General features: G+C 34.3%; 3 protein-coding genes across 4 annotated transcripts in view; 1 reads left to right on the forward strand and 2 right to left on the reverse strand.

Annotated features, from left to right (window-relative positions):
* Positions 1–27,050, reverse strand: part of LOC142352794 (translocon-associated protein subunit delta-like) — a 576,117-nt gene that overhangs the window by 340,251 nt on the left and 208,816 nt on the right. The window lies entirely within an intron of this gene.
* LOC142352795 (uncharacterized) overlaps positions 1–27,050 on the reverse strand; it is a 169,554-nt gene that overhangs the window by 92,557 nt on the left and 49,947 nt on the right. The window lies entirely within an intron of this gene.
* Positions 5,788–16,386, forward strand: LOC142352966 (uncharacterized). The gene is made up of 4 exons (XM_075405129.1): positions 5,788–6,240; positions 11,690–11,830; positions 14,551–14,730; positions 15,948–16,386. Exons 1-4 carry the CDS (start codon positions 6,201–6,203, stop codon positions 16,196–16,198), a joined length of 612 nt encoding a protein of 203 aa, XP_075261244.1. The 5' UTR covers positions 5,788–6,200; the 3' UTR covers positions 16,199–16,386.

The raw sequence follows: 27,050 nt of genomic DNA on the forward strand, positions 1-27,050 counted from the left end.
CAGTGTTTTTGACTGTGCTATTATTGTTCGCTTTCTTTCATATTTAGCAACCACTAATAGTACAAGAAGTCAACAAGCTTGGTTTAACATCGCATTACACTGCTTAGCAGATCGAATGAAAAGTGCATGTCATGCTAAAATGGCCGCCGCCATTGACAAAGAAAGCCACCACCACTAACAGAATGAAAACAAGTGAAAATTTCGAATATAAGATACCCTTAAAAATTAGCTAGTAAAGTGAGTATTTGTTAAAATCTTTATTTAATTTTTAATAGATTATACAAATCATTCAATTTAATAGAAGGATTTAATTATTATTTTACTTTAAAACATGTAATTACTTGGGAAATGATAACTAATTTTAAGTTAAAAATCATGTGAGAATATTCTAGAAAAAGGAATGTTCTAGAATAATTCTCCACGTGGGGACCTTTATTCTCCACGGCATTTTTTGGCTATTCATCATGAGTTTCACTTCACTACAAAAACTAGCGAAAAATTTCAAACAATTTTCGTCATTTGACGAGACTTTAATAACTGGAGCTTTATCATCCACTTCTTTGTCTGAAGAGAATATAAACGAGCTGACTAGTTTAACAAATCAAATGATTACATTTTGTAAGGAGAACAAATGCATACCCGACAACACCGCCGAACATGAAAGTGAGACTGGAAAACGAACTAAAACAGAACTCTTCCAGTTGTTCCTCTCCAAGTTCAAGAAGGACCTACTAAGTTACGAGCATCAGGAAACACTGGACAAGTTTGAAGTGAATGTGCCGGAACATTTATCTTTCCACAATAAACTCAGGAGTTCATTCAATATTGGTGAATTTGAGTCTTATCTCACCACAGTCAAAGACATGGAGGGAAAGCTGAATCGTTTATATCTACTTACAATTTCTGAGAGAGGATACATATGGGGGAAAGTGAAACAAGACCATCAAGAAAACAATAAGGATATTCCCTGGAAAAAACTACTGAACGATAAAGGAGATTCCTACTCTACTATCCAGAGTTATATCAACTTCTCTCAAGCGTGTGGAAGCTATCCCAGGATCCTAGTCTCAACAGACTACTACTCAGAATGGAAAAAGTTCCTTACAATGTTTTTGGCAGAAGTTCAGAAGGATAGCCAGCTACAATCTAGGTGCATGACAGAATTACAATTTTCATATATGATAAATGAGTGATTGATTATTCAGAAATATATTTAATATTAATATTAATATTGATATCCCTGAAATTGATATAATAATATTGTTCAGTCAGCTTAATATTAGACTTCAGTCAGCCTAATAATTAAAATTAGAAGTGTTCAAGCATTCTGTAGTTGCACCCTCCCCCACAGTTGCCATTAAGAAAGGTCGAGCAGTACTGCCGCAGCGTGGTAAAGGCGAGTCAACCTTTTAACAAGACCTCCCAAGACTCGGCTCAAAAATGTAACCAGGTACATAGAATCACTCAGTTAAACATCATAGATCAATCGTCTCCCGGTTAAAGTCGAAATTTTAACGAAACTTGTTTCTTATTATCCAGTTCTAAGCAATTTTGAGTTATTTTCAGTCCATCCGATTCTATTGAAAAAAAACTTTGAGAGATGATTAACCTGATTTATTTCAATATAGTTTGGCATATTAGATATGAAATTAGGCTAAAATCTAGCTTTGAGAACTTTTGGATATTAGTGTATGATTTGCATAAATTATACTAGCTATGTACATTTTTGTACACAAAATTGTGCGTGTAATATGTATTTATAGGGGTGAATATAGTAGTGGATAAAACAAGGGAGTCAACAAACAGTAAAATTTGGCCCGATTCGACATGCGCGATTAGCGTTAGGAGAAAGGGACAAATTTTGCTGGTGGTTGAATCCCTTGTTTTATCCACTACTTCTGTTAAGATGTTTTTCAGCAGGATGCCTGATCCATTTGTGGTTGCAAGGCAGAAGCTGTCACCATTTCTCAAGGTTAGTTCTGAGTTGGCGTGTTTGTGGCATGCATTCTCTTGATGCGTTTGATGTATTATTGTTCCGACCCACTTGTGGGGGGAGGAACTATATACTCAAATGGTTTTTTTTTGTTCAGTCAATTTTGGCCGATCGATATATTCATCGTAGCGAAATGTGAGTGGTATCATTAAAAAGCTCATCCTGCGTAAAATTCGAAATTAAAAAGATTTTTTTTTTAATTTCGTATTTTTCGAGGATTTACCGAGGTTTAAAGTTGTGTGTGAACACGTGATATTTGCATGATTTTGTTCACTTTTAGCGAAATTTTTATTCAAATTAAGGCCTTTCTATGAAAATATTATTTCAAAATTACATTTCACGTTAAAAACGAAAAAAAAATTGTGCAACCAAAAGACCAATAAAAAGGCTAGTTCTGGTCCCATGGGGAAGTTTACTATAAAAAAAGTCGAATTCAATTTGAGAGCTGTTTTTTTAGAAAAATGTTTCTATTCATTATTGTCATTGTAGTCAATTAGAGACCAGTCACTTTTCATATCGGGGTTCTGTTAATGCAGAGCTTCATTTACAGTAAACTGATACCCAATGAACAAAATACTCGTTCTCAAGGGATTGAGTATTTGTAATTTTTAATGAAATTTTGATTTTCTTTTTGAGATCTTAATAAATTTTGGGATTCGTATGACAAAAGCTCACTAACTACAAGGTTGATTGAATTCCTAATGTGCATTACGTAAACCTGTACAATTCTGCGAGCGGACAGCCAATGGCTGCTAAGACTTCAAAAAACAATTTTTCGAATTTTTTTAAAAACTTTAAACGATATTAAACTTATTTTCATCAACAGTAAGCCAGTCTCAGTAATGAAAGGACCAGGTTCCTTTGAAGGCAACCGAAATTAATCCTTTAAGTGGTTTTATCTGCTAACTATTTTTTTTATGACTTCAATAACGCGAGTTTTCATTATTCGGATTTTTCTTTGTAATTTTTGTTCCTTTTGAAATCTAATCTCATTATCCTAAAATTGATAGTTTCTATTGCCTTAGAGAAGCCGTGCAATGAATCATAGACGAAGTTTTCAGAGAAAAGGTTATGGTTTAAATGGCTTCCACACTTTCTATTCGCATTTCTGCTGATTTTTTTTGTTTTTGCCTATATTTCTCGTTGTTTTCATAACCATAGGACTTATTGTGGTGTCTTATTGATAATATATTGATAAAAAACATATATGTCTTCACACCGAGGCATAAAATAGCGTAGTTTTTGGATTACAATGAAAACTGTTGAATTTAATGGCTGTTAACACCTTTTATAATTTTCAAAAATAATTGTATCGGAACTTTTTTGGACATTAACCACTTAAACTTATTTTCGTGAACTCTAGGTCAGTGTCAGTAATTACAGGACCTCCATGTTTTCTACTGTAACTAAAACTAATCTGGTGAGCGGTTTTATTCTGCTAAAATTTGTTTTATGACTTCAATAACACGAGTCCTCATAATTTTTTTAAAAATTTTTGGACGTTTTTTTTGTAATTTTGATTACATTTCAATTTTTATCTTAGTATCCTAATAATTATAGTTCCCAGTTGCTTAGAGAAGGCTTTAAATGGATCAAAGATAAAGTTTTCAGAGAAAAATTTATGGTTTAATTGGCTCCGACACTTTCTTGCACTTTTCTGAATTTTTGGTTTTTGCCTGGTTTTGTTGTTATTTTCATATTCATAAGACTTATTATGTTTATGATCCCATTGAGGAGTAATTTTGCGTATTTATTGACTTCCGCTGAGAGCTATTGAACTTAGTGGCTGTTAAGACTTTAAAAACAAAATTGAATTTTTTTTAAACACCAACTTTTATTAAACCTACTTCCAAGAACTGTAAGTCAATCTCAGCAAAGACCAAACACGTTTTTTTCTTCTATACAAAATTAATCTGGTAGTGGTTTTAACTACTAACTTTTGGTTTTATGACCGATGTGACGAGTTTTCATAATTTCAAAAAAAAATTCGGGTTTTTTTTGTAATTTGGTTCCTTTTCAACTGTTATCTCATTAACCCAACAATTATAATTGCCTTTGGCTTAGACAAGATGTCCAATGGTTCACAAATAAAGTTTTCAGAGAAACACTTATGGTTTCATCGGCTTCGACACTTGCTTCTCGCACTTTTCTACTGAATTTTTGGTCTTTGTATTTATTTGTTGTTGTTTTTATAATCATAAGTCTTATTGTGATGTCCAGTTGATGACTTATGATTGAAAAATATTTTTTTTTCTCATTGAGGTATAACTTAGCGTATTTTTGACTTCAATTGAAAGCTTCTGAATTTTATGGCTATGATAAAACTGGTTTTCTCAAAAATTTCGTGTTTTTAATATATTTGTTCATGATTTAAAGTTATATTGTTAATGAAAGAGCAACCACATTGCTGTTTAAAAAAGTATATGAAATTAGAAAGAAGATTCCAAAAACTTCTTTTTTCTTCGGTTCGACACCTTTCCCGCTCATTTTTTTTCTGATTTTGCTGTTTTTGCCTTTTTTGAATTCTTCGTGTATTCGTAAAATGCTGACTGGTCTCATAAGCTTATAATTAAGGATTGACAAAATCATTTTACTCAATGCAGTCAGTTTATAGCAAAAATTATTAAAAATTATGATATTGTTCGATTCCAAAGACTTTTTTATATTTTTCAGTTTTTGTTGTTCTCGTCAACTGTTAACTTATACTCATCAATGAGAGGTTCCATTCCTTGTAACTCAAAAATCATTTTTCCATTGATATCATGTCGTAACTGATATTTTGTTTGTTGGACAATATGCGTTTTTGTAAAAGTTTTGTGAGTGGTCAATATTTGTATTTCCTTTTGCTCTTCTTTAAGCACATTCGCCAAAAAAGTTATGTTTTTGCTTAATTTGTCGTTTGTTTTTTCCTCGTAGTGTTTCTAGTGGCAGATTTTGTGAGCGCTGTCATGCAATTCAATTAATAGTGCGGTTGTGTTACAATTTTTTAAACTCAAATATCTATTTTTAATTATCTCATCAGGTTGACAATTAAGTCAAAAATGTCGGTGAGCTCGGGTCGGAACATCATGTGCGAACGCACATTAACGAGCATCCTTGTTATCTTAAAAGTTTAATTTTCTGTTAAGAGTTTTAAAGGCTGAAGTCTGTAAGAAAGGAAGAAAATTGAGAAAATTCTCTATTGAAAATTTAAAAAACTTTCTTTGCCTTCACCGTTAAAGTATGCTGGCACCTTTTTTAAAAATCTAAGATCTGCGTTGAGCTGCAACAAAAAATTCTACGCTGCAATAGCTTTCATTACTACGACAGTTGACAGTGATTTCTCGCAGTACTTAGCAGAAAATCTACAAATTTTTAAAGACAAATATTAGGTATTAGATTAGAAATTTTAAGCAGAAAATGAATCTTTCCAATTATAGACCCACTTGGATGATAGTGGGGTTTTAAACTACAGCGCCTACAAAGAGCCGTAAAGAATTTCTTTTATGATAGCAAAAACGTTAGAAATAATCATTTTTAATTTTTTGTCAAATTCGGAGCTAGGAAGACGTTTGAGAAATCATTTTTCTTACATTTCAATTTTCTTGTTTTTATACTTTTGTTTATCTGTGTAAAAAGCTAGAACAAAGCATTTTTATATGTTCACAGTGCTTCTTTCATGAACTTTTATAAGGGAAATTTATTTGTTTTAAGAGTATGGACCAACATGTTGTAAAGTGGACCATATGGAAATATATCTATTCTTTTTATTTATTCACGCATATCACAATAGCCTTAGCCACAGGGAAACATAAACAAAACAACAATGCAAACAAAAACTATTGTACTACAAAGAAAATATTCATTTCTTTTCCTAAAGCTATGACAATAATCCCAATTATTATAGTAAATTTTTCTTGAGATCAATAAAGGATCAGCGCCTTTAGGACGCGAAATTCTGGATATAATTAATGTAGTTTGATCCAAATTGTCAACTTGTTTTGTTTACTAAAAATTGCGGTTAGTTGTTCAAATTTTAGCCGACAGCGGAAGAAAAAATTTGAGCCAGTCGCTTTTTTTAAATCTTTTAGTTAAATTTCTCAGCATCAATCGAAATAAACACACATTTGTAAGAAAAAAACCAATTTCTTTGCATTTACTGATTGTGTAATTCAAACAACCATTGTGGTGCTACAGAGTTTACAACAATTAAACCAGCTGCCCAGAAATGGAAGTGTCGCGCTCCATTTTTCTCTACTTATTCGCAGGTATGATTATATTAATAAAAAATTTTCACAAAACTAGGGAAAAACTACAGAACTACATATAGCGGGACAATTTTGGGATTTTTGGGTTCAAGTTATTGAATTTGGGAGACACTACTGAAATTTGGGGTGTCTCCAGCCCAAAAAGTTTTTCATTACATTACGATTATATTCTACACTATAAACGCAATACAAGGAGGCTCGGCAATGTGCGATTGCACATAAGGTTCTGAACTCACTCATCCTCAATTATGGCATAAATACCAAATGAGGAACAGATAGAATACCACCAAAAAATTCAAGTATTTTTAATTTAAAAAATGCTGTATGAAAAAAGTCTCCGTAGCAAATAAATCAGTGGAGTAAAAAATGACGCATTAGATTGATGAGATCTACCAAAGCGAGTCAAGACGAACAGCGAAATCAAACAACAACAACAACAAACACTAATTACATCCAAAATATTATGTCCATTTTTTGAAAAAGCTGAAAAACAAAGTCAAAAAGGCTTCAAATAAAACTCAAACTAAACAAAATAAAATCAATAGAAGAGATATGAGACCGGTCCATAATAAGGCTCGGTAAAAATTAGACAGAAAATAAGAAAACATTAAAGTTAACAAATATCTTTAAAATTTTTAAGAACATTTAATTTCAATGTCATGAAAACCATTAGAAGTCTAATGAAAACATCCCACAGGTTTCTGATTACCTATGGTTCAATGAGAGAGCTTTAAGACCTGTAATCATTCATTTTTTTTTGCGGTAGAACAACAAATAGACAACAAACAAAAATTCAATAAAAAATTGCCAGAAAACGCTGTCGAAGCCGTGAAGCCATGTTTTGTCCCTCAAAAAATAAATCGTACCGCATTTTTTGACCACCGATAACGTGGTATGTGACTCTTAGTTAATGAGACAAGGTAACAACCGCAAGAAATAGAGAAAAGGGTTCAATTAAGTAATACTTTTGTATCTTTCGAAAAAAAATCATTTCCAAAGTCACGAAAGCCATTAGCTACAAAATGAAATGATTAAATAGGTTCGTTTATCCGTCCAAAGAGAGCCCTTGAGTCATGTATTTATCCAGAATAATTCTTATGTCAGCAAAAAGAACGTCAAATATGACGAAAAATAAAAATTATATTTTTTTTGTGAAAAAGCCATGTCAAAGCAAGTAAAGTCACAACGACTTCTTTTCAAAAATTAGACTTTGTGACATCAAAAAATGTTGACGTCTTCCATTGACACAAACGATGTCATATATGACCTGTAGTTAACGAGATTAGGTAGCAAATAGACAATTAAAAGAACAAAACTGCGAAGTTAAAAAGTGTTTTTTATTTATTTTAGAGAACAATTGTTGTCAAAGACATGAAAGCCATGAGCTATCAACTCAAAACAGAAGATGGGCTCACTTATTAATCCTAAAAGCCAATGAAACCTGTCATTATACAGGAAAATTCATTTGACTAAGAAGGCAAATTAAAAACGACAGTTGAAGATAAAATAAACTAATTCAATTAAATTCTTCGAAAGTGGTGTTGAAGCCGTTAAAACCATAATCTATATCTATAAAAATTTTGAACTGGTCAATTTTACCAAAAATATTGTTTCGAACGCCAACAAGGTGATCAGTGAACTGTCAATAACGTGATAATGCGACAAAACGTGAAAAATCGGCATTGTTCTAAAAAATAAAACAAAATTGTTTAATCTAGTAGTATCAAAGCAAGAAAACCATAACTTAAGGCGTAAAACCGCAATAAAATTTAATACTTATATCAGTACAAAAAATAAACATTATTTCTTTGCTGACACTCTGCTACAAGTTGACCAATTTAGGGAAAAAGTAAAGGCAAAGTTCAATAAGCTAAAACTTATTTAAAAATCAGATATTTCTAAAAGTCAAAACGACTACAAGCTTTCAAGTAGAATACTAGATACAATAATTTTGCGCTGTTTAGGATGCCAATTGAACCAATCACCAAAGAGCTTCGATCGGAATTTTTCTGTTCTTTAATTAATAAAAAAATCAACATTTTTTAAAAAAGACCGACTGATTACAATCCGATTTATTTGTGGATTGTAGCAGTTCAAGATTGGCTCAACACTAGCCCTGCTCATTTGTTAGGAACACCTAGTTTTTCGAATATTATAGATATAGACAATTTGTTAGTTAAAAAACCAAAAATAATTGCAGCGTTTTTGGTAATCAACAATTAAAGTAAGCAAAAAAACTGCAAAATTTTAATTACCGAGCACTTTCAATAAAAATGGAAATGAGACAATCCCCTTTTGAGTTTACAGAGATTGTGTTAGTGGTTTTTGAGTGTATAGTTCCGGAAAAAATAATCAAAGTGGACTAACGAATCTTATTTCGTGCTATTTTTGATGAAAAGGGTTGGATATTGAAAAATTTACTCAAAACAAAAAAAAAATTTTTGCGTCCCTAAAAATAAAATCAACAACACTATTTTGAAAAATATTTAACAAATATTAGTAAAATTGACGAAAATTTAGGCAACAATTCGGGAAAAAAAAGAATAAAAATTACGCAAATTGGTCTAATATTCGCAAAAACTAAAATATCGCTAGCTCGCTCTAGAAATTGAAACTCAAGAAAGCCATTTTAATTGCATATTCTACGCTTGAAGGGATTTTTTTGATACTGTCTCAACTCTCACAATGATGAATATATCGATCGGTCAAAATTTACTGAACTTTATTGAAAAATTTCACTTGAGTATATAGTTCCTCCCCCGTCAAGAGCGATCGGAACAATAGAATAGAAACATAAGCTAAAATTGTAAATAACAGAAAATTCTGTTGATTTTCAGACTGTAATTAGACGCACAATAGTTGGGAATGATAAAAAGGATGGTATCTTGCTGGAGGAGAAAAATCCGTCGAACGGATTTTTTTTCGAAAAACATCTTACCGAAGGTTCTAATTGCATTTACTTCCCCTCTTCTTGCGCGCTATATAAAAACAAGAGATTAAGACTGATTTTGTTTGTTACGTTGTACATTTACGGTAATTGAAACAGAATTTTTGCCAATGATAAAAATCGCAGATTTTGATACTGCTGCACAACCAATTGATAGTAATTGGTAGCACCAAGTCTTGCCAATAGCATTTCAGTAGATGCTATTTGCACGAGATCTCAAAAAATGCAGCCACTAAAGTTTTAGCCAACGAGAAAAAATTTCAGAAGACAATTTTTCTATCTATTTACACACTTTACACCTTTTGATATATCTACGCTAACTTCAGCGCTTATTTATGTAAGATCTACTATATATTTAATGCGAAATTAGGTAAGATCTAAGCTTTGGAAAACAAAAATAGTCAATATCAACGCTAAATTTAACGCAGAATTATGTAAGATCAATGAAAAATTATGTAATATCTACGCTATGTTAAATGCAAAATTGTGTTAGATCTAGGCTAAATTCAACGCAAAATTATTTAAGATCAAAGCTAATTTCAACGCAAAATTGCGTAAGATCTACGCTAAATTCAATCGCCAGATTATTCATTTATCTACGCTAACTTCAACGCTAAATTCTGTAAGTTCTACGATATAATCAATACGAAACTATGTAAGATCTAAGCTTTGGAACACAAATTGTGGTAAGATCAACGCTAAATTTTACGCAGAATTATGTAAGATCATTTATTTCAGGTCTAAGCTAAATTCAACCCAAAGTTATGTAGGATTGACGCTCAAGCATAGGTTTTGCATAAATTCAACATATTCAGCGGCAATCTTGCAAAATTTTGCGTTTTGTAGCGTTGAAACCTAGGCCTGGGGTTGGATAGAGGTAATTTTTTTTCACCGCATTCACCGCTTTTCTTACATTAATTTGCCACAAGAATCTATGCGGTGATTTTTTAAAGAAAAGCGGTGAAAAGCGGTGAATTCTTTTTTCACCGCAATCACCCCATTTCTTACAAAAATTCACCGAGTTCACCGCTTTTCTTACAAAAATTCACCCAGAAACCTCGACCTGGGGTTGATAAATTAAATTTACGCAATAGAGTTGATGTGAATGTTTGACAATATATTGGTATTGCGTTAAACAGATATCAAGTTTGAGAAAATGGAATTTGATACTACAAAATTTCCGAAGATAGAGCAGTGCCTTATAGGACAACCAATCAATGAGCTTGATTTAGACATCAAGAGTAGCGAAGTTGTCCGAGAAGTCAGCCAGAATTTCGAGTTACTGCTGCTAGACAATCCCTTCATTTGTAAGAATTAGATAGAAAATTCCAATAAATCCAAATCGTGACATTTTGAAATTTCTGGGTGAATCAGTATAACAACAGATTGCCAAAACATTATAGAATTCGAAAAAAAAACTGAAAAGTATATCCTAATATTGAGGACAAAAATAGAACAAAACAATTCAAATTGATTGGAAGATTCTGCACTTTAAGTTTGTGTTCGACTCATTTTCCTCATGCTCAAAGCAAGCTTATCATTCTGTTCCGGTGAGATGACACTTGATACACTCGATAAAAACATACGAAAACTTGTGAAATCTTTTTAGAGTTCCTGCCGAGCAGTCGGAAAGATTTGCGCGACCATTAGTCTTTTTGTAAGTAATTCAAGAAATAGGAACTGGATAACATACAGAATTTCCAAGAACATGCCTAAATATATCAGGTTTGGGTGTTCGAAAAACAATGTTTGCAAAGGACGGTCGGAAAAGTTCTTTAGCCAATTAAACAAACCGGGTCTTGAGACCTTTTCAGTATAATATTTGGGGGTTCCCTCCTCTTTTTCTTTCCGGAGACCGGCATTGGCAGATTTACGTAAATGAGGTTTTCGTGTTCTGATAGCACAGTAACAAGCCGTATTTTTACAGTTTTCCAAAAATCAAAAAAAAAAGAAAAAAATCATTTGCGATTACAAAAAATTTCTTCCTTTTCACTTGCTTCAGAAACTTGTGGCCATGTAACAAGATTTATCAAGACCATGTCAAATATCCTTATGAATTTTGTGTGACTCATCGGAAGATAATATTGTCAAGGTCTACCAAGGTGTTAACGAAATGTTAGCCTATTAAAATCTTTGCAAGATAATCAAGTTGTTGATATGATATATCAAGGTCATGACACTGCGAGGTGTTTCAAGTTTAGTTTGATTTGGTCGTGGCGAAAGAAATTACCATTTAAGGCCGAAATTTGGAGGTCAATCATTTTTTTTTCAAAGTTCAGTTCTCGCAATAAAATTTGCAAGAACTTTTGATCCGAAAACGCATTCTTATTCATAACAATGGTTTAGAAAAAAACACTGAGCAAAAGGAACAAAAAGAAACTTGCGAACTTTTGAGGGTGTAGAAACACCATTCTTGATAGTTTTATGTCAACTAGGATGAAGGGGAAAACCGTTTCTTGAAAATTCGATCTGGTTTATTGTTTTGTTTCCGACTGTGTCCAGTATGTCTGGCAGTGACGTCAGTTGGTATGGCTTTTTGTGGACATGGAAGTTACGGTGCAACTAGCAGCTACCTTCGGATTGGACTGTGGAAGATCTGCTACAAATACCTCAAAAGTGAATCATGCCAGTGCCAGAATTTAGGTTAGTTCTTCAAATTAAGCAATATTTCATTGTATTGGATGATTCATGTTTGTTTTTGTTTGTTAAACAAAAATGGTTATTGTTCATTGAGGATTTTTAGTTGCGTCAGGTAGCAGTAGAAATACACCTCGAAGATATATTGCTGCTTTGGAGCTGACTCTGTCGCTTTTAGGGTCAACAGCTGATAAGCCGATAGCGTAAAAGTTAGTTTGTATGTATAATTATTCACTTGCACAATTTTTCGTTGATTGGAATCAAGTTACGGCTCATTAGATGACATACAAGCAACCATTAGTTGTCTGTTTCTGGAATTCAAATGGATCAAAACTCTTGTCCATTTTCAACACTGCTACTATATAGAATTCAATAACATAAATAAATGCGGCTTTAGAGAAAAAATTAAAATTGAGAGAAAATTTCAGCTCATTTTTGGCCAATTTGAATAAAATTATAGCAATTTTACCAACTTTTCTGTTCATTTTGCCAATTTTGTGAGATCATGAAAAAAAACAAACAAAAATGAATTGAGATGATCCGTCAAAATTGACCAATTATTCAAGAATTTTAAATTAATTAAATAAATATCCCAAGATTTATGAAGATAACTCACTTAGAACTTCAGAAAACTTCTCCAGTTGAGCTTCCACACCGGCTGACAGAGTCATGACGTCATCAAGGACGATGTTGGTTGACACTTATTACAGATAGCAAAATAATCGTTGTCACGCAGCCAGATGTAAAAAAGGGTTGTTTTTTATACGTAATTCACAAATTAGATGGAGTCCTCACTAGAATTTTGTGACTCTTATAGGACGGTGACGGTGAACACTGATGTGACATGATACTACATGGTCGGCAAAAGCAAAAAATGAACCAATTTTTCTTCATTTTCATAGTTTGAATACTCTTCAATTGTGGGGAAACTATTTTCAAAGCTAGTAGAGACTATTTTCATATTTTCATATTAGAGTCAATCTATTTTTCAAATGAAATCCAAATTCATTTTGCGGGAAGTAGTCCAAGAACAGTAATATGAGGCTCTGTCAACCAAGTTGCGGATTGAGATGAGCTAAACATTGTCCGGATTGAGTTGAGGTAACTATCGTCCGGATTGAGTTGATGTAATTATTCCCGGGTTTGGTCGAGCTGTCCAGATGGACCTGGCCTCTGATCAGACTATCTACGAGCGCACACCTATTCATGGTGCGCTCTAATTACTTGGTCGGAAAAACTCATCGAGCGCTCTTCAATCTTGACAATAGTCTGCAACTTAGTCTGACCAGTGATCACTTTGATCTTATCAGAAACAATTTTGAGCACAATAGTCCCTGATCAGAAACCATTTGAAGCGCATTTTTCTTTTCAATTTTCAATTTTTTAAACTGAGATTTATTGGCTCTGCTAAGACGCAACAATACAAGAGCGTTCTGATCAGATACTAATTTCGAGTCTGATGACTCTGATCATAATCACAGGGTCCACATGTTAGCAACCCCTTTTTCAAGTAATTTTAGACAACTGTAAATCAGAACGTTCTTTATGGAACGTTAAAATTCTGAGTTAGAGACTTGCACCGATGGCATGCTAAATACATTATTTTTTCAACAGCTGGGTTTTTTTTTCATTAGCAAAACTCTTTGTTTTGACTTTACCTACGTTGAATATATTAATGAAATATCATTTTTTTGAAATATTTATATTCTAGCGTATTGGGAAATATTCTTCATGATTACAATCATTCTCTGATCAGACTGCTTCGAGCGCGCTTGAGTCATATCAGAGGCGATTTCGAGTGCACTTGAGTCTGGACAATGGTTTGACACTCGTCTGGTCAATAGTCTGGCACTTGCCTAATTAGAGGTGGCTTCGAGTGCACTTGGAGCGCTCACGGAACTTCAAGCGCACGATAATCTGATTAGAGGTCACTTTGGTCTGGGACGATCTGATCAGAGGTCGCTTTCGTCTGGGACGGTCTGAGCAGTGCCGATTTCACTCTGGATCTCAACCTGGGCTGTCCAAATGGAATTTTTGTAACTGTTGTCCGGAGTGAGTTGATGTACGTTGGGCTGACTGTGGTGATGCAGTGGTCATCAAATTGTTCCATGATCTTGCTGGTTTTTTTCACCAGAACGTTTTCAAAGGGAATTGTGGATCATCCTTGTGAAATATGAAGTGAATTTTCTAGCAGGGCCTCTCAAATTTCTCGGCGGGTTTTTTCACTTAATTCGTGATCCCAGCGCTGAATCATGAATTTCCAATTCTGTAATTTTACTCTGACCAGTACTCTGATCATGTCATTTTAGACTTTTCATAGCAAAATTCATCATAAAAATTCTCTGATTATAGTCTGTCGGAAGGTTATTCTTAAGTCTGAAATAAACAATTACGAGTAATAAATAATCTAAATAAATGTGATTAATAACATACGATTGAGAGTCATCATTAAAAATATATTAACTTTTAATACTGTCTATTAAATATTCTGGCCTAATATGGATCTTACTCGTTATCTCTAATTTTAAGTGTGTTGTATCACTCATTTGTTCGCCAGAAAACTATTTACTATTATTATTATTATTACTATTATTATTATTATTTTTATTATTATTTTTATTATTATTATTACTATTATTATTATTATTATTATTATTATTATTATTATTATTATTATTATTATTATTATTAACCCAAATTGAATCTTGGAGATTTTATTTCTGCAGACTTTTGGGAGCGATCAATCTTCAACGAGAGTGAGAAGAAGATCAAAGCCTCGCGTGGATTGTTGATCTCAGACCATGTGGTGGGTTTCATAGTCCTACTTCTGTTGCTCCTCTATCATAAGAGTGACAATTCTAGACCCAACATCGTCCGAGTTATGCTTCCCTTGGCTGCCATACATAGTTAGATAGAGTTTTGCTTGCTGCCCCACCCCCCGTACCTGAGTGTCATTAAAGTTCAGTACTGTATCGTAGCATTTTCATTATTATTTTTACTATGCGCAGAGCTCTGATCATGGGCCCCAGCCCACCCACATACTCAGTGTCATTGAACACACCGTTCAGCGTTACAAATTAGTTGTGCAATTGAGTTGTATACTTAATTCAACTCTGATTAATTTAACCTCCAATATTTTCTCATCCAACCCTTTTCACCATAATCATTTCACCCAGCAAAATTTTCACCGCAAAACGCATTCTCCATATCTAATTTTGAATAATAATCTCTAAACTCTTTATCCAAACCCTTGATTTGAATGTTAACCGTACCAGTTTTTATAAGGAATTCAAATCGGGATAGAATGTAAGAGTTAAACCTAATAGAGTGAAAAAGCGTGACAGAGGTCAATAGCTAGCAATTCAATATAAAAAATAGCCCAGTGAATCGAAACTTGATACACCTTGATACGACATGCATGATCTTGACATTTCTTGTAAAACTAAAACCATCTTGCGCATTCTCCATATCTAATTTTGAATAATAATCTCTAAACTCTTTATCCAAACCCTTGATTTGAATGTTAACCGTACCAGTTTTTATAAGGAATTCAAATCGGGATAGAATGTAAGAGTTAAACCTAATAGAGTGAAAAAGCGTGACAGAGGTCAATAGCTAGCAATTCAATATAAAAAATAGCCCAGTGAATCGAAACTTGATACACCTTGATACGACATGCATGATCTTGACATTTCTTGTAAAACTAAAACCATCTTGCCAAGATTTTAAAATACCAACCTTTCTTGGTAAATCTTGATAAGATCTTGGTAAGATCTTATCAAGATAGACCACGAAAATTTCTTGACAGCTCTTGACAAAATCTTGACAAATCTTGATAACGAATCAAATTATTATGCGCACTCACATAGGAGACAAAACAGCAGATCGAAAACGTTTCTCGCTATCTGCTGTAAGCTCGAATTTAGAAAAAGATATTTGTTCTCTAGAGAAAAACAATCCAATCAGAAAGAATTAGGCTCAATTCCATAGCCTTATTAAATCATTTTAGATACTTTAGAATTTCGAAAACTAAAAACTGTGGAAAACCGTTCAAAAAAACAAATCTATGACTATTCACAAGCCAAGCCACCGAGATAGCTAAAAACACAGGATTTTTTTTCAGCGTTGATCCTGAATTTCGCTGTGGGTCTTGCCGAAATGGCTTACGATAGACTGGAGAACCTAGACCTCGGATGGTCGCAAATCGTGCCTCTGATTGGAGCAGCCTTCTCAGTTGGACAGTTCATACTCATCGCTCTAGTGTGCGTGTTCGATGCGAGAGAAATGGCTGAAGACAGTGGAAAGTCTAGCAAAGGAGGCGAGGACACGAAGAACAAGGGAGGGGATAAGAACGACGTCGACAAGGAAAAGTGAAAAGTGACAGGCATTAACGACAAATTAGGGGTCATCTATTCTTCTTCAAACTCCCACCCACCCAACAACCAATTTCCCTCTCTCTGACACTTTATAAATTTTGAATTTTGATGTAATGTTTAAATAAATGAGCGTCTGTGGTTGTGTATGGCACTATGTACCTCTAACGTTGGTCCTGTGAGTGAGCAGACGGGATGGGGGCGGGCGGAGGGGAGGGGAGGGGGGGGGCAGAGTGCAGGCTATAATGTTTTGATTTAAAGTTGTGGCGAGTGGGCTATATAGAACAGATTATACAATAGACTGAATTCAAAAGTGCGATTGAAGTTTTTGAGCATATTTTTTTGTCAAAAATATCGTTAAGTTCCCAGATTGAAGAGAGCATTAATAACGAGGCCCAAACGGACGACAAAAACGAACCGTGACCAAACAAGGAAAAAAACAGTTTAGATGTTCATAAAAAGAGCAAATGTCAATTTTGGTTTTAACGTTCAATAGAACTCGCTCCAGTCAACCATTAGTTTTTGTTCAGCTAAGAAAATAAATAAAATTTCCATCTGGGGAAAAGGTGGAGATTAAATTTAAACCACAAAAACCGGAAACAGATGACATTGGTATACAGAGTTATAGTTTAGTAAAAAGCGTACAAAGATGAAAGATCAGAGTCAAGCTCTTTGTGCTCGTTTCAACCAGACTCCACTAAATAAGAACTCTCGAAGGTCAGTTTTAGACAGATCACTTTCGTTTATCCTCACCGCCATAATGAGATTCATTGCCCAGCCATTTGCCACTGGGCTCACAGATTTAGATCTTTATTATACCCGGGTCGAATGTCCTCCCTAAAATCCTCCCATTTTGATGTAAGAGTGGGGGGGTAATTTGTCTATGGGGGGTAAATTGATGTAAGAGTGTGGGGGTAATTTGTTCAGAGGGGGTAAAATGATGTAAGAGTTGGGCTGCAATGGGAGGACTTTTGAGGAACTACCCCCCATGACTGAAATTGCCATGTAAGAGTGGGCTGCAATGGGCTGCAATGGGAGGACTTTTCGGGAATTACCCCCCACGACTAAAATTGCCATGTAAGAGTGGGCTGCAATGGGCTGCAATGGGAGGACTTTCGGGAATTACCCCCCACGACTAAAATTGCCATGTAAGAGTGGGCTGCAATGGGCTGCAATGGGAGGACTTTTCGGGAATTACCCCCCACGACTAAAATTGCCATGTAAGAGAGGGCTGCAATGGGCTGCAATGGGAGGACTTTTCGGGAATTACCCCCCACGACTAAAATTGCCATGTAAGAGTGGGCTGCAATGGGCTGCAATGGGAGGACTTTTCGGGAATTACCCCCCACGACTAAAATTGCCATGTAAGAGTGGGCTGCAATGGGCTGCAATGGGAGGACTTTTCGGGAATTACCCCCCACGACTAAAATTGCCATGTAAGAGTGGGCTGCAATGGGCTGCAATGGGAGGACTTTTCGGGAATTACCCCCCACGACTGAAATTGCCATGTAAGAGTGGGCTGCAATGGGCTGCAATGGGAGGACTTTTCGGGAATTACCCCCCACGACTAAAATTGCCATGTAAGAGTGGGCTGCAATGGGCTGCAATGAATTACCCCCCATGACTACACATTAAAAACAAAAAAGTGTTTTTCAGTATAGTGAAGGACTTGTTCAAATAAATTGAGGGCCTAAGTAGGAGTGGAAAAGAGGGGGTAAAATGAGGTAAGAGTCGGGCTGCCAAGGGGGGTAAAATGGTGTAAGAGTGAGGGGGTAATTTGTCCAGAGGGGGTAAAATGAGGTAAGAGTCGGGCTGCCAAGGGGGGTAAAATGGTGTAAGAGTGAGGGGGTAATTTGTCCAGAGGGGGTAAAATGAGGTAAGAGTCGGGCTGCCAAGGGGGGTAAAATGGTGTAAGAGTGAGGGGGTAATTTGTCCAGAGGGGGTAAAATGATGTAAGAGTCGGGCTGCCAAGGGGGGTAAAATGGTGTAAGAGTGAGGGGGTAATTTGTCCAGAGGGGGTAAAATGATGTAAGAGTCGGGCTGCCAAGGGGGGTAAAATGGTGTAAGAGTGAGGGGGTAATTTGTCCAGAGGGGGTAAAATGATGTAAGAGTCGGGCTGCCAAGGGGGGTAAAATGGTGTAAGAGTGAGGGGGTAATTTGTCCAGAGGGGGTAAAATGAGGTAAGAGTCGGGCTGCCAAGGGGGGTAAAATGGTGTAAGAGTGAGGGGGTAATTTGTCCAGAGGGGGTAAAATGAGGTAAGAGTCGGGCTGCCAAGGGGGGTAAAATGGTGTAAGAGTGAGGGGGTAATTTGTCCAGAGGGGGTAAAATGAGGTAAGAGTCGGGCTGCAAGGGGGGTAAAATGATGAAAGAGTGGGGCTGCAATGGGAGGATTTTTTAGGAAAATGCAGCTCAAAACTCTTACGTCTTTTTGGGCTGCATTGGGCTTCCAAGGGGGTAAAATGGTGTAAGAGTGAGGGGGTAAAAGACAAATTAACCCCCCACTCTTACATCTTTTTGGGCTTCCAAGGGGGGTAAAATGGTGTAAGAGTGAGGGGGTAATTTGTCTTTTACCCCCTCACTCTTACACCATTTTACCCCCCTTGGAAGCCCAAAAAGATGTAAGAGTGGGGGGTTAATTTGTCTTTTACCCCCTCACTCTTACACCATTTTACCCCCCTTGGAAGCCCAATGCAGCCCAAAAAGACGTAAGAGTTTTGAGCTGCATTTTCCTAAAAAATCCTCCTATTGCAGCCCCACTCTTACATCAATTTGGGCGGAAAAATTCAACCCGGGTAGACAAACAAAAATTACTAAGGACCAATTGAAGCGACTTCTGTCTTTGAGCTCGAGTTAAATTAGTTCACATTTATTATACTATATTGACCGACTAGCTTACAAGATTGATTTGAAAACAGTGAATTCACATACCTTAGTTTTTGTGGTAAAAGTCTGAAACATGTCAGCAAAAGTTAGGAATCAAACAAACCATGAAAATTACAAAATCAATTCATAGAATGAAAGTAATTGAAGCAAGAGTCTCAACATGGTAGTTTTTTTTTGCATTTGGTACAAACTCGATCACTAGCGTTTTCACTATGTTGATCACTATATTGAAATGAATATGACCACACGGTTTTTATCGCAATTTAGAAAATATTAAACTATTAGACCCCCAGACGAAGCCCAGTTGTCGAATAAATTTGAGAAAGCAAAAATAACCAGAGTGTTTTTGATCAGAGTGTTTTTGATCAGTTTTTGTTCAGATCCCAAAGCACAGACACTACTGTATCCGATTTTGGCGTAATGATCAGACACTAATAAGTTATTTTATCGATAAGTTAGGCAGCTGTTGTTATCTCAACGAGAGATGATTTAAATTAGTGTACAAATAATTGAAACACAAGTACAAATATTAAAAAACCATATCTCCGATATAAGCCATGCCGAAATAATTTGCGAGCTGAGGAAACATTCATACAATTTTAAACAAAACAAAACTTACAAAAACAACTTTTGAGATTTTGAAAAAAAGAATGTGTTGAACCAACTTATACTTAAAGACCAACATCAATTGAAGTTCAATTCTAGCAAATTAGCCTAGCTAAGTGACTCTACTACAACTTGATGCCCTGAGGTTTATTTTTTAAATCTGATTTCGAAAAATCAAAGTCAATGAAAAAGTGCCAGTACATCTGACAAAGACACAGCAGGACAATTCTTGAAACACCGACATTAGGGCTGAAAACGACAAAAACTGTATAAAATATTGGGAAAATGTCAGGCAAAAAATAATGTTGACCGTCTGTGATTGTGGATGGTATATAGGGCTAACTTTGGGCATGTGCGGAGACGGGGAGGGGGATGGCGGCAAGGAGTTGACTGCACTGTTTTGAATTCAAAGTTGTGACGAGTAGGCCATGTAGTACAGATTTTACAACAGATTGAAAGTTCCCAGGCTGATGAGAGCTCTAACGATCAGGCCCATACATATCTAAAAATTAGCTATTGATCGATCAGGCCCATAAATTAGCTGCGATTACAGAAAGAAAAAGCTCCCATGTCCATAAAAAAAGCAATGGTTGATTTTGATTTTTAAGTTTATTAGAACTCACTCTAGTCAAAGTTATGTTCAGTTGCGAAAATAAAAATTTCATAAAAAAACGCGGAATTAAATTTGAATCTCAAAAACGAGAGAAGATGGCATTAGTAAACAGAATTATATTTTCGTAAAGCGTACAAAGAGGAAAGATCAGACTGAGGCTCTTTTTGCTTGTGTTTACCGACTCCACTAAAGGAGAAGTCATCAAGCTCAGCAATTAGACAGACCACTGTCAACTATCTTAATTGCCGTATTGATATTCGTTGCCTTGCAGTTTGTCACTGGGTTCACAGATTCAGATCTTTATAATTTACAACAAAAAAATGATTTTTTCAGAGTTTTCGGCAAATGTGACCATTTGACTGTTTCTACTTTCTTAATCAAAATAGGGCAACCAGTGAGAAATGAAAATTACCAAACCGTTCATTTTTTATCTAGAAGTTATCTGATGTAGAATGTCCTCGAGAGAGCTATACTAACCTTTTGTTTTTAATCAGGGTGTCAGATAGTCTATTCGCAATGCAGTGTTGTATCAGTTTTTTTTTATAATGATCAGGCAATTACGATCTATTTTGTCGATAAATCAAGCAAATATTATTATCGCGGAAAAAAATTATTTAAGTCAATGTAGAATACTAAAAAAACACCAGCAAATATCAGAAAGTCTCAGAAACTTTTAATGTTAAAATGTGCAAACCTTTTTTTGTTTTGCGCTAATCTACTCATTCACGCAGCCTCAATCTTTAGAGAACTATCACTAGTCCCTAAGAGCGGAAAAATTTGAAACAAAACGTTTTTTTTCTGAACTCTACACTTTGGTTTTAGGCAGCTCAGGACATACTATTCAATCCAGCTTAGAAAGACACTGAAGTAACATAACATAACGCCCTAGCCTTTACCTGCTTATCTAGTTCTGAAAGATTGAAGTAATCAAAAAAGAGTTGACCGTTTGGAGCCAAACACACAAATTTTTTAAAAAAATAAGCCATTAACATCGGAAAAAGATGAAGAAATGTAGACGTATTGACTGAAAATCAATATTTTAAAAATCAATAAGCATGGTCCAGAGAACAGGTTTAACAGCCAAACAAAGTCTTGTTTGACACACCACAGACAAGCAGAGGATAAATAGTCAAAGAGTTTTGAAAATTGTCAAAAATTAGGAGAAACCGCTAAATGATTGAAGTAACAATTCTTCAACAACTCTTTGTATCTGTGGTTCATACAATAACCAAGACTCAAGCTTTAAAAAATAGAACATCATTTAAAGTCAGAACTTTTCAATAAAAAACTTACAAAACTTATCGCTAATTTGCTTAGCTTATAAAAAAACAATACCTTCAAATGAAAATGAATATGCAACCAACTTGCAACGAATCATGGCTAGGCAAAAAAAACAGAAATAGTGACAAAAATACAATAAGTACAAATTACAAAGCCCTGAGAAAAAAACCAAAATTAAGGGACTCCGGAAAAATTTTTGATGTTTATTTCAATAAAAATAGGCCAACTCAGCAACTTAAGCACACTCAGCAGAGAATACAAAAGCCAGTTTAGAAGGACTCTGAAGCACCATGACACCTAAGTTCTTACGGGCCTATCTCAATTTGAAAAGTCAAAGTCTTTGAAAAAAATGCATAGCCACTTATTACAAAATAAGTTCTTCAATAAGGCATATAGAAAGTTCAAGAAATTTGCATTGCTACCTAAAACACAAAAATTGAAAAATGAGACAATTTTTTCTAAAATAAATACGACAATTCACTACAATTTTTTGATTTACCATTCGTTAAAACCAGTACATTTACTTCAAAGACTAAAACGAAGACTTTTTTTCTTGTTTTTCAAGGTGGTTTTCAACGTCAGTTAAAAAAACTATTTGTTAGGAAAGTGATAAAAACAGAAAAGAAACATCAAAAGGTTTCAGAGTTTTTGAGCCATAAATTTCAAAAAAACTTTTTCACATTCAAATGAACTTCAATGCAACTTCAGCCTACTTAAGTGCTCAAAAAATTTTTAAGCTAAATTGGCGGGTCTACTGCTATACAATTCTTCAACATGTTTATTTAGTTTTGAAAGCTCGGAGTCATTCCAAAATGTTTGAACGCATCTTACAAAAGAACTGATTTCTTCTGCGCTGTTTGCTCAAAAAAGCCGCTTTAATGTTTTTGTGTCAGATAGTTTACAATATTGGAGGTTTTGTTTATTACTGGTTTAAAAGTTGATTTTATCTGAATAGTAATTATGGAATAATAACGCGATCACAGTTTTGTATGTTAAGTAGTTATCGAAAATTTCGGTTGAGTTAAAAAAATTTGATTTATGTAATACCTGATTGCACCAAATTTTTGAAATTCACTTGCCTTAGCGTTCCAAAAGTTTGGTTGCCCATCAAACCCAAGGAACTAATTGCTTAAAGCAGAAAGAAAACAGATGGAAGACAGCAAAAAAGAGAATAGAATTATGTCAACAAATCTTTTTTTCTCCAGTCGGCGCAAGGTCATATGTAGCAGGCGAACTGTTTTTAGATGGATGATTTGTTATTGTGGATAAATCATCCATCTTAAAAGCGGTGTCAATTTGATACAAATAAGTGGAAGGAGTTTTTATTGTTTTATTTGTCACTCCGTGCGACAACATATGCAGTATAGAAAAAAAACGTGAAAAAGCTAATTGTGTATACTTTTTCTATCTACCGATACCAAAACAAAACAGAAATTCCAATGTTTTGAATATAAGTTTTTTAACTATTGTACTAAAAAAATTATTATATTTTTTCAAGTCAAGCGCAGCCAGCAGGTTTTATTAACTCAGAGTTAGGAGATTTTAGCTGCAGTTTTACTTGATCAAACTAGATTAGTTAGAGTTCTGAATGTGTTACGGATTGTGGGAATACTAAAACTGTCCGTATCAAAATAAACTTCGAAACAGGTACTGAGGTTTCTTTAAACACTATTGGAAAACAAAAATATTTTTCTCAAGCTTATTTTCGTTATTAATTTCCATGGATTTTTGTCTGAAGTTATAGAAAATTTACTTTCCATCAAAACGCAAGGTGAAGAGAACAGTAAAACTTCGGCAAAAGCTACTTTTGGTTGACATAAAATAGGCAAGCAGGGGAAACTTTGGAAAAATACCAAAAAAATATGAAACGACGCTTAAATGCTGGAAATAACAGTTTCAGAAAAAACTCTTGGTATACAAACATTAATCAAGACTCGGTCTCTAAAAAATTAGAACAGTTAAAATCAGAAATTTGTCCAAGTACTTTAAAAATTTCCAACATTTATCACTAGTTTGCTTAACATTTAATAAACTAATACCTTCAATTTATAATCTCTACTTGCGCAAATATTCAACTAACTTTTAACTTATCTCGGTTAGGCATAAAAGGCAGAAATAATGACAAAAAGTACAATAAGTGCAACTTATAAAAACAGCGAAAAAAAACAAAAATTTATTGAGTCCGGAAATATTTTTGATGTTTATTTCAATAAAAGTAGGCCAACTCAGCAACTTCTGCACAATAAACACAGATTACTAGAGCTAGTTTAGGAGGATTCCGAAGCACCACGATACCTAGGATCTTACGTGCTTATCTCAAATTGAAAAAAATCAGAGTCTTCAAAAACATGTAGACACTTCTTAAAAAACAGCACGGAAAGTCATGAAACAATAAGTTTCTAGATAAAAATGACAAAAAATACACGATGTTCGAGTTTTTGATGTTAATTCCTCAAAAACGTCTTTTTTGTCGCTTAATTTTACCTATTAAACCACCATCCAAATTCAAAGAATATGATTGGACCCTTCTATAGTTTATTATAATAAAAACAAGAACGCAAGAACAGAAAACTTGCAAACAAAAGTCCTGTTTGCAAGACAAGCTTGAGAATTAAAAAACAACAAATGTCAAAGTAACAGTTAAAACTTAAGATTTGGCGAAAGTTCTCGATGTCCTCTGAATTTTTATTAATTAAAATTTAAAATCTAAATTTTTCCTGGCAAACATTTCAGGCAACTAATCTACAGGCTAAACATATGTTTTCTGCACATAAAAGATGCTGACAGCATATAATTTGCTGACAGCATATAATTTGCTGACAGCATATAATTTGCTGACAGCATATAATTTGCTGACAAAAATAATTTATTTCATAAAAACTACATTTCACAATTTTTGAATTACCATTACATTAAGATACCTTACTTAATAAAACATGCTTTATATTACATCAATACATTGGACTACTTTTACAAAAACTAGTACATTTACCTCAAAGATTGAAACGAAAAAGAGATTTCCCCACGTTTTTCAAGGGTGTGTTCAACGTCAGTTGAATTTGTTGGGAAAGTTATAAAAACAGGCAAACACATTTTTTCGTGAAAAAAATTGCAGGACTTTGGACTAATAATTCTGAAGAAAAAGAACCTTTTCACATTCAAATAGGCTTCAAAGCAATTTCCGCACCCTTAGTGTTCAAAAAATTTCTAAGTTAAAGCGGCGGTTGTACTGCTATATAATTCTTCAACATGCCGATACAGTTTTGAATGCTCAGAGTCATCTAAAAATGTCTGAACTCATCGTATAAAAAATTTAATTTCTTTTGCGCTGCTTGCTCCAACAAATCTCGCTATATTGTTTTTGTGTCAGATAGTTTAAACTATGGGAGATCTTGGGTAAGGGTGGAAGAAAATGAATTTTGTCTACCTTTCGCATATAAATAATTATGGAAGGTTAGCGCGACTACAGTTTCGTTCATTAAGTAGTTATGGAAAACTACGGCTTCGTTTAAAAAATAGATTTTCTGTAACACCTGTTTCCACCAAATTTTTGAAATTTAGTCAGCTAGGTGTTTTAAAAATACAATTGCCCATCTAACCCAGAGAACCAAAAGCTCAAAGCAGAAAACAGAAGGAAGGCAGCAAAAAATAAGAGAATAAAATAATGTCAACAAATCATTTCGTTCTCCGGACGATAGAAAGTCTTGGCGAGTGTGTTGTTAAACTATATTTCTTTTATTTTGCAAAGACTTCAAAAAATGTTTTTCTTATTTGATGAGTACAAATTTCTCTTAATATAATTAATTTAAAAAATAATTTTACACATCGGAAAGAACTCTGAAACGCAAAGCGAAAAGAACTTCGGGCACCTGGAAATTCCCCTTCTTAAAAAGTTGAAACAGCTATATTTCCTGTCGAGAATACAAATTATTTCAAGTTTCTGCTTTCTCATTAAAAATTAGTTCTCAGAATTGCTTGAACCTCAATGACCTCTCTCTCATAGTTCTTTTCTCAGGTTCATTTAAAATTGGACAATTCAAATGGCCAAGTTCGGCCCAACAAGTCAAGTTGGGTTTGCATATAGTTCATAACTCCAATTTTAAGAACGAAACAATTATATTCTGTTCGTTGCAACAAACCATCCATCTTAAAATCGGTGTCACATTGATACAAAAAAGTGAAGGGAATTAGAATTATTATTGGTTCATGTGTCATACTGTGCGACAACACATGTAGTATAGAAAAAAACGTGAAAGAGCTGTAATTATGTATACTTTTTCTACATACCGATACCAAAACAAAAGAAATTTCAATGTTTTGAATATAAGTTTTTTTAACTATTGTACTAAAATATTGTTATATTTTTTCAAGTCAAGCGCAGCCAGCAGTTATAATAACTCAGAGTTAGGAGATTTTTAGCTGCAGTTTTACTTGATCAAACTAGATTAGTTAGAGTTCTGAATGTGTTAAGGATTGTGGGAATACTAAAACTGTCCGTATCAAAATAAACTTCGAAACAGGTACTGAGGCTTCTTTAAACACTATCGGAAAACAAAAATATTTTTCTCAAGCTTATTTTCGTTAATAATTTCCATGGATTTTTGTCTGAAGTTATGGAAAATTTACTTTCCATCAAAACGCAAGGTGAACAGAACAGTAAAATTTCAGCCAAAGCTACTTTTGGTTGACATACAATAGGCAAGCAGGGGAAACTTTGAAAAAACACCAAAAAAACATGAAACGCCGCTTAAATGCTGGAAATAACAGTTTCAGAAAAAACTCTTGGTATACAAAAATTAACCAAGACTCGGTCTCTAAAAAATTAGAACAGTTAAAATCAGAAATTTGTCCAAGAAATTTAAAAATTTCCAACATTTATGACTAGTTTGCTTAACATTTAATAAACTAATACCTTCAATTTATAATCTTTACTTGCGGAAATATTCAACTAATTTTTAACTTATCTCGGTTAGGCATAAAAGACAGAAATAATGACAAAAAGTACAATAAGTGCAACTTATAAAAACAGCGAAAAAAAACAAAATTTATTGAGTCCGGAAATATTTTTGATGTTTATTTCAATAAAAGTAGGCCAACTCAGCAACTTCTGCACAATAAACACAGATTACTAGAGCCAGTTTAGGAGGATTCCGAGGCACCACGATACCTAGGTTCTTACGTACTTATCTCAAATTGAAAAAAATCAGAGTCTTCAAGAACATGTATAGACACTTTTTAAAAAACAGCACGGAAAGTCATGAAACAATAAGTTTTAAATGTTAAATTCATTTTTGACTCCAATCAGGAACTTGCCAGCAGACTCGGAAAACAACGGAATGGAATATAGCTTAGCTTAGAAAATGGAAAAAGATAACATCCAGAAATCGGGAAAAAACTAAAAAAACCCCAAATCTTCCTTATAAAACAGTAACCGTTAGACAACCAGATAAAAACTTCGATACAAAAAAA

Source organism: Convolutriloba macropyga, chromosome 14, assembly GCF_964194025.1.
Source record: "Convolutriloba macropyga chromosome 14, txConMacr16.3, whole genome shotgun sequence".
Classification (NCBI taxonomy): Eukaryota; Metazoa; Xenacoelomorpha; order Acoela; family Convolutidae; genus Convolutriloba; species Convolutriloba macropyga.

Bases quoted from the DNA above. Each gene is read 5' to 3' on its own strand.
- LOC142352966 (XM_075405129.1), top strand. From the start codon at position 6,201: ATGGAAGTGTCGCGCTCCATTTTTCTCTACTTATTCGCAG. The intron at 6,241-11,689 runs GTATGATTATAT...GACTGTGTCCAG, and splicing joins TTTTCTCTACTTATTCGCAG to TATGTCTGGCAGTGACGTCA. The intron at 14,731-15,947 runs GTTAGATAGAGT...ATTTTTTTTCAG, and splicing joins TCCCTTGGCTGCCATACATA to CGTTGATCCTGAATTTCGCT.